We start from the raw sequence: 7,664 nt of genomic DNA, 5'->3' as shown, positions 1-7,664 counted from the left end.
GTTTGCGTAAGTTTACATGTTTTGTAAAAGAACCAATAAATTACACAATTCCCACATGTGATTGAGTTTGTGTAGAGATGGATTTTTCCATGGGCCTTCTAGTTGAAATCTCATTGAAAGTTGGCAAGAGACTCTAGTCGAAATTTGTAGATTATGAAAGGAATTATTTTAAATGTAGGAGGTGTTTTTTTACTTGACTCATCATAAATCATTATGTCAATAGTTAAAATTTTCTATTTAGGTGTCTCACAAGACTCCCATGTGGTGCATTGATGCCAAATCTAACAATTATCTAGTTTACCCTAAGATGGTTTCAAGCTCTTCTAGCTCCCTTTGCCAACTTGTTCACTTGGAACTTCTATTTCTCTCCCCAAATAAACAACATGTGCAAGGTGAAAGGGTTTTTACTTTAGATGCATGTTACACTGTTCTTATATAGATATCCAATCTTTTCTCAAGGAGAAGCAATCACATCCTACCAACATTTTTTGTTACTTGTTTAAAAGAATCACTACTTAATGGGACATTTAGGAAGGGTGATGATCATGTTGATTTAGTTTCTTTAGAGGATATGAGGAGAAATCCCCCTTAAATGACGAGGATCAAAATTAAGTCTTCTCGTCCCAATCCGAGCATACACGGATATAGGTCAAGAGGAAAAGGTCTCCTTCAAGAATACACCAAATTCGACTAATTTCATCTTCCAAAATTGAAAAAAAAGGCCAAAGTTAAATTTTATCCATTAAATTTTATCCATGAGGAGTTCTTCTTTTGTGCAGAAAAAATTGTTTCTAAAATATTTCTACGATATGTAAGTTATATTTTTGATAGAACACCTTTGTGTTGCCTTTTTGCACCCCTTATGGCTAGGGCATACATTTTATATTTCTTTAGAACTTTATATTATAGAAGCTACCTCTTTGATCTAGATTATGTATGGAAATTTTGTTTAAAAATGTGTCTTTTGTAGTGAATGAAATTTGTGTCAAATTGTTTTGGCCAATCAAAGAGCCATAAAATATTTTTCACAATTTTATAACTTAAGAAATATGAATTTAGACTATAGAAATAATAAGAAATATATAACTATTTTAATTTTTTTCATTGTCTATTCATAATATTCTAAATAAAGTGATAAAATATCGGCTTCGGCCTATTACCCAGCAAAAAAGAAATGTAAATAAAGTGATTCTTTTATATAATATAAAATTTCAACAAATTTTATTTCTGAAAACATAATAAAATTTATTAGCTATTTTATAGGGATTTGGTTCAGACTACGCAAATAAATAATTAAACTATTTCATCTGTCGTTATAAATTTTTTTTTTTTATTAAATTAAGATTATGCTTTTAAGAAAAATGTATATTTTTAGTATAATGTTTATATTATATTATAAATAGCATCAAAAGTAAGGGCAATGAATAAAATTGCGTAGAAAACTTTATCCAAGATTAAATTTTTTAGAAGGTAAGAAATTAAATACATATCTCAAGAAAAGAAATAAAAACTAAGCATAGCCAAATATTTTCCTATTTATGCTAACAATAAATGAGCTACTAAGGAATAATTTATATATAAAATCAAATATTAAAAATTATGAAAATTAAATTACACTAGAATACAAACACCGGTCTAGAAGCGATTCATCCTAGTTTGGAACACAACCATCTCTACTATTTTTGGGAAAAGAGACATCCTAAATGGATATGATTGAATTACTCATCATGGTGTTCACAGAAAACACATATAGATGGACCTTCAAAGCCTATTCTGCTAAACCATTCAGTAGTTAAAATTCTCCCTTGAAGAGAAGCCCAAGAGAATGTTGCTTCTTTTGGTAAACATAATCTATTCTAGTATAATTGAATGGGGATCAATTTTAACAAAACACATTTAGAAGGACCTTCAAATGCTATTCTCCTAAACCATTTAGCAGAGTAAATTCTCCCTAGAAGAGTAGCCAAAAAGGATGCCATGATGAAAACAATGTCTTGGAATTTCAGATTGACATACTCCTTTTCACTATTTGTGCATATCTGTCTAATAGAAAGACCATAATAATTCTCTACAAATTCTTTATACATCCTAATTAAATTAAAGATGTCACTCTTTTACTTTAGAAATTACGCCCATGTATGCTAAGAGAATTCATCCTTCGATGTGAGCATACATTAGGGGCCCCCAAAAAATGTAGTGAGAACGAACATGAAGTCACTAAGAACTAGGTCCAATTTACTGTAGCATGGTGGGCTCTACTCAAATTAAAAGAATCCTTGAGATTCTTACCGAGCACACAACCTTGACAAACACCACCAGTGAAAGAAATCAGATCAATATCAAAAGATCTCCCTCTCCATTTTTTGGAGTTGAACTGTTTGAGAATGAGTGCAAATGGTTTGGCTAAGTTTACATGTTTTGTAAAAGAACCAATAAATTATACAATTACCACATGTGCTCGAGTTTGTGTAGAGATGGATTTGTTCATGGGGCTCCTAGTTGATATCTCATTGAAAGTTGGCAAGAGAGTCTAGTCGAAATATGTAGCTTATGAAAGTAATTATTTTAAATGTAGGAGGTGTTTTTTTACTTGACTCATGATACATCATTATGTAAATAGTTAAAGTTTTTTATTTAGGTGTCTCACAATTCTCCCATGTGGTGCATTGAAGCCAAATCTAACCATTATCTAGTTTACCCTAAGATGGTTTCAAGCTCTTCTAGCTCCCTTTTCCAACTTGTTCACCTGGATCTTCTATTTCTCTCCCCAAATAAACAACATGTGCAAGGTGCAAGGGTTTTTACTTGAGATGCATATTACATTGTTCTTATATAGAGATCCAATCTTTTCTCAAGGATAAGCAATCACATCCTACCAACATTTTTTGTTGCTTGTTTAAAAGAATCACTAGTTAATGGGACATTTAGAAAGGGTGATGATCATGTTGATTTAGTTTGTTTAAAGGATATGAGGAGAAATTCCCACTAAATGAGGTGGATCAAAATTTAGTTTTCTCCTCCCAATCCGAGCATACATGGATATAGGTCAAGAGGAAAAGGTCTCCTTCAGGAATAGACCAAATTCTACTAATGTCATCTTTCAAAAAAGAAAAGAAAAGGCTAAAGTTAAATTTTATCCATGAGGAGTTCTTCTTTTGTGCACAAAAAATTGTTTCTAAATATTTTTTATGATATGTAAGTTATATTTTTTATAGCACATCTTTGTGTTGCCTTGTTGCACCCCTTATGTGTAGGGCATACATTTTATATTTATTTAGATCTTTATATTATAGAAGCTACCTCATTGATCTAGATTATGTATGGAAATTTTGTATAAAAAAGTGACTGTTGCAGTTAATGAAATTTGTGTCAAATTGTTTTGGCCAATCAAATAGCTATAAAATATTTTTCACAATTTTATAACTTGAGAAATGTGAATTTATACTATAGAAATAATAACAAATATATGTATATTTTAATTTTTTTCATTATCTATTCATAATATTATATATAAAGTGATAAAATATCGGCTTCGGCCTATTACCCAGCCAAAAAAAATGTAAATAAAGTGACTCTTTTATATAACATAAAATTTCTACAAATTTTATTTCTGAAAACATAATAAAATTTATTAGCTATTTTATAGGGATTTGATTCACACTACGCAAAGAAATAAGTAAACTATTTCATCTTAAATTTCATCTATTATACTATATTCTATATTATGATTTAGTTGTCAGTTGACTAATAGTTATATGTAAGGGTAACTATTACAAATATTTTTATTAAAAATTATAAACATTGAAGTACACTTTTATTTATTCATAAGAGTAAATATTCTATTGGCTAATGACACCTCATCCATTTCTTTTTGAAATCAAAAAATCCCATGAACATTAAATTTCATCTATTATACTATACTCTATATTATGTTTTAGCTCTCTACAATATATGAACCACAATTAAGATTATATCAAGTGATGCAAAATTGGGGACAAGATGATTCAACTAGTATGCAAGAATTTCGTCAAAATCCAAGTTTAGTATCTTTCTCAATAAATGAAATACCAAATGCTTTGTTTTGCCTCCATGCTCTCATACAAAACCAAGAGAACATAATAAAACTACTTTGCAGATTAAAAAACAAACTCACATTTTATATATTTTATAAAAGAAACCCTACTCTATATCTTGTCAATTATAAGACTTGAGACTAAGCCAGTTCAAACGTCATTAAAGAACTAATTGCCTTCCCCCAAAGTATCATTCTACAAGCCATAGATACGATAACAATGAGAAATACTTAATTTTAATAAACAATAACCACACTAAATAACCTAAATAATTATTAATACTATATTATTAAAATTAGAATTATAATTAATATTTCATAATTAAATATCATTTTCTTCAAATAAAATAGTTATAATTTATAAGACACAAATATAATTAAAATAATATAATTTTCAACTAACAATACTGCAAAATTATAATAAATAATTAGCACAAATATACACTAGCCCTACGTTCTTAAAGATTTTTTTAAAATAAAATAATAAATCCTCTATTACTATATGGTCGGCCAATCCTACCCAACCCAACTGGTGTCCTATGATATCATATAAAGCCCAGTGGAGAATGCTTTAACAAACCAAACCAGGTAACACGCTTACAGGAGCAACAGATTGTTTATTTTACAAAACCCTAGGGTCCAAGGATTCAGTTTTCAATTTTAATCCTTTTTCGGCATTACTTGAACTTTAGCCATGGCGAACAGAGGATTCGAATTCCCCGTATCAGTCGCTGCGGCTGATACACCTACGCCTCTCCCCGGCGTCACTGCGACTTACGCCCCTGGTACCCCCTTCATCGCCACTGCGGGTTACGCGCCTACGCCTTTCTTTGGTGCCACTGCGTTTTACGCGCCTGCACCATCCTTCCCCCGCATTGCGAGTTACGCGCCTACGCCTCTCTTCGGCGGCGCTACGGCTTACCCGTCTACGGCTCTCTTCGACGCCCCTGCGGTTTGTCCACCTACGCCATTCTTTGCAATCCCTTCGCAATCTTCTGCTCTGGATGTGGATCTGTCTTTCCGCACTCCGGGCATAGCATTTACTCCACCCACGCCTTCCAACACTCAGGTGGGAAATCCGCCCACTTCCTCAGCAACTCAATCCTCCTCTGTATCGCAACCATCAAATGCGTTTCGAACTGTTGCTTCGTCTTCATCAACCACCAGTGCACCTACAATTACAATTCCTTTATCTGGTGAAGGGACTGCACTAGCACAGACCACTACTTCTGCTGCTGTAACCGTACCAACATCTGGGATGTCATTTTCATCAGGACCAACTTCCACTACCAATTCCGCTGCATATCCCCGTTTTACCTTATCGTCTTCAGAGGCATCTGCAACAAGAACTGCATCTTCAGTAACTGGTAAGTCTCTCTTTCGTAGTTACTGCATTATGGTTTGCCATTTACTGTTTGATAATTAAATTTTCTAGGTTATGGTCAACCTTAAAGGTTTCTTAGTTTTCGGAATGTTGGCAGAGATTATAGGCTGCCTTGAAATGTTCTTTTCTTTTCCTTTCAAATATCTCAGGCAGGATTAGATCACATTTTTTAAGAATTCTAAATGTCACAACTGCTGAATTAACCTGATAGTCATTACACCACAGTCAGACCTGTTAATAATCACATAAATCAAATATGTTTTTGCGCGCGCTGAGTTTTCATAAACATAGATGAGTATGTGTTTAGAAAATAGTTAGAGCTTCTTGTGATTCGAGATACATGGAACTAACATTTTTTGGTTTTTGTGTTTCGCAGCTAACACTCGAGAGTGCGATAGGGCCATGGAAAAAATATATGCTGCTATGGTAGAGATGGATCAACTTTATGAGAGATTAGCAAGGGCAGAGTTTGTGAGAGGTGTGGCCCTAACTGAGAGAGACCAAGCTCAAGCAGAACGGAATAGTCTGCAGATCCAACCTGATCAGGCCCGAGAGAGGGAGAGACAAATGCAGATAGAGCTGCAACAACTATATGCTACGAATTATGCGCTCAAATTAGAGCGAGATCGTGTGCAACAACTATTTGCCGAGAAAAATGCACTCAAAGTAGAGCAACATCCTGTGCAACAACTATGTGCTAAGATAGATGCACTCAAAGTAGAGCAAAATCGTGTGCTAGGAGAGCTCGAGACAATTCATCAGATAGAGATGCAACAACTATGTGCTAAGATAGATGGACTCAAAGAAGAGCAAGATCGTATGCAGCAACTATGTGCTAAGATAGATGGACTCGAAACAGGCCAAGATCGTTTGCGAGGAGAGCTCGAGACACTTCGTCAGATGAGAGTATCAGATATACAAGTACCGTAGAGGATGGATGCATTGACAATGGAGAATGTTAGCTTGAGAGAGGCACAAGGGAGAGCAGAGGAGCATCCAGAGGGATTCGTTTTTTTATAGCCTCCAGCTCCTAGACCACCTTTAAATTTTGATCTCATATTTTGTCATAGTCGTAAGAGAATATGGATAACTGATTATTGCAAGGACATCTTTTATCAATAATTTGATTTCAGTTTGTGTTTATGTGATTATGTGTTTTTGGTATGATGATGATATAGAAATAAAATGATGTGATGTTATGACAATATTTTAGCTTATGTTTGTAATTCTTTAAGAAATAAAGATAAATAATAGATTCAAACTAGTCATGTGTAAATAATTGAATGAAATTTGGATAAGAATGGAACATAATAAAGGAGGAGATCTTGAAAATAAGGAATCCTTATCGAAGGGCACCTTTCGAGGATTGACATTTTCTTCTAGCTCAACATATTCTTTAATGCTCAGTATTGTTTCGGAGCAAAATTTTAGAAAAAGCTCCTCTACCATTTGATATTGAATAACACAATAAGTTTCTTTGTATTGGGATTTTTCTCTTTAAAGGGTTTTCTTTGCACAAATCACTAAGATGTGGTATGGTTTTTGTTTTTATTTTCTTGCAATTATTATTTTTTCACATACCTTTTGTCATAAATTAGTATATTGAGCATATTTTACACTTCTACTTCTTTTAATTTGATATAGAGCTTGATTGATAAGCTCAAATATTAGGTGTCAGGAACAATTTTTTCTTGTTCTAACTTTTATTTGGGTTGCAACTTATAATAAAAACATACAAATAGATAGGTTCATCGAAATAAAGGACACTATTGAAGACTTGTACCATGCTAAACAATTGGTTAACAATTAAGATTGGTGATGGTGTTTTTTTGGCTACAGATTTGGATATGTTCAATATGAATGTGACCACAATACATTGAATTAAAGTAAAAAAAATGGAGTATAAATATGCAATGAGACTACTACTACTTTTTCAGATCATGGGATCACTTGATGGAGTTATAGAGACCATTAGTTTGAAACAAAAATGACTAAAGTAGTGGTTAATAAATTGACTTTGAATGTACTAATGAGGCTTTAGTTAGTCATGGGAAATTGAAAAACAAAGGTGAAATACTAAAAAGGGAAAAATAAAGAAATGTATATATCTAATTTATATGAGAGATTTAAATCTCTTAAAAATTCTATGCCTAACTATTGGAATTACAATAAGACCAGCAACAGAGGGAAAAAGGAAAAAAGAAAAAT

At 32.8% G+C, this 7,664-nt stretch overlaps 1 protein-coding gene across 1 annotated transcript; it reads left to right on the top strand.

Annotated features, from left to right (window-relative positions):
- Positions 1–4,766: 4,766 nt before the first annotated feature.
- On the top strand, positions 4,767–6,386 carry LOC131874828 (uncharacterized). The gene is made up of 2 exons (XM_059218747.1): positions 4,767–5,439; positions 5,833–6,386. Exons 1-2 carry the CDS (start codon positions 4,767–4,769, stop codon positions 6,384–6,386), a joined length of 1,227 nt encoding a protein of 408 aa, XP_059074730.1.
- The last annotated feature ends 1,278 nt before the right edge of the window (positions 6,387–7,664 follow it).

This window comes from Cryptomeria japonica, chromosome 4 (assembly GCF_030272615.1).
Source record: "Cryptomeria japonica chromosome 4, Sugi_1.0, whole genome shotgun sequence".
NCBI lineage: Eukaryota > Viridiplantae > Streptophyta > Pinopsida > Cupressales > Cupressaceae > Cryptomeria > Cryptomeria japonica.
This window is presented reverse-complemented; position numbering and strand designations above follow the sequence as displayed.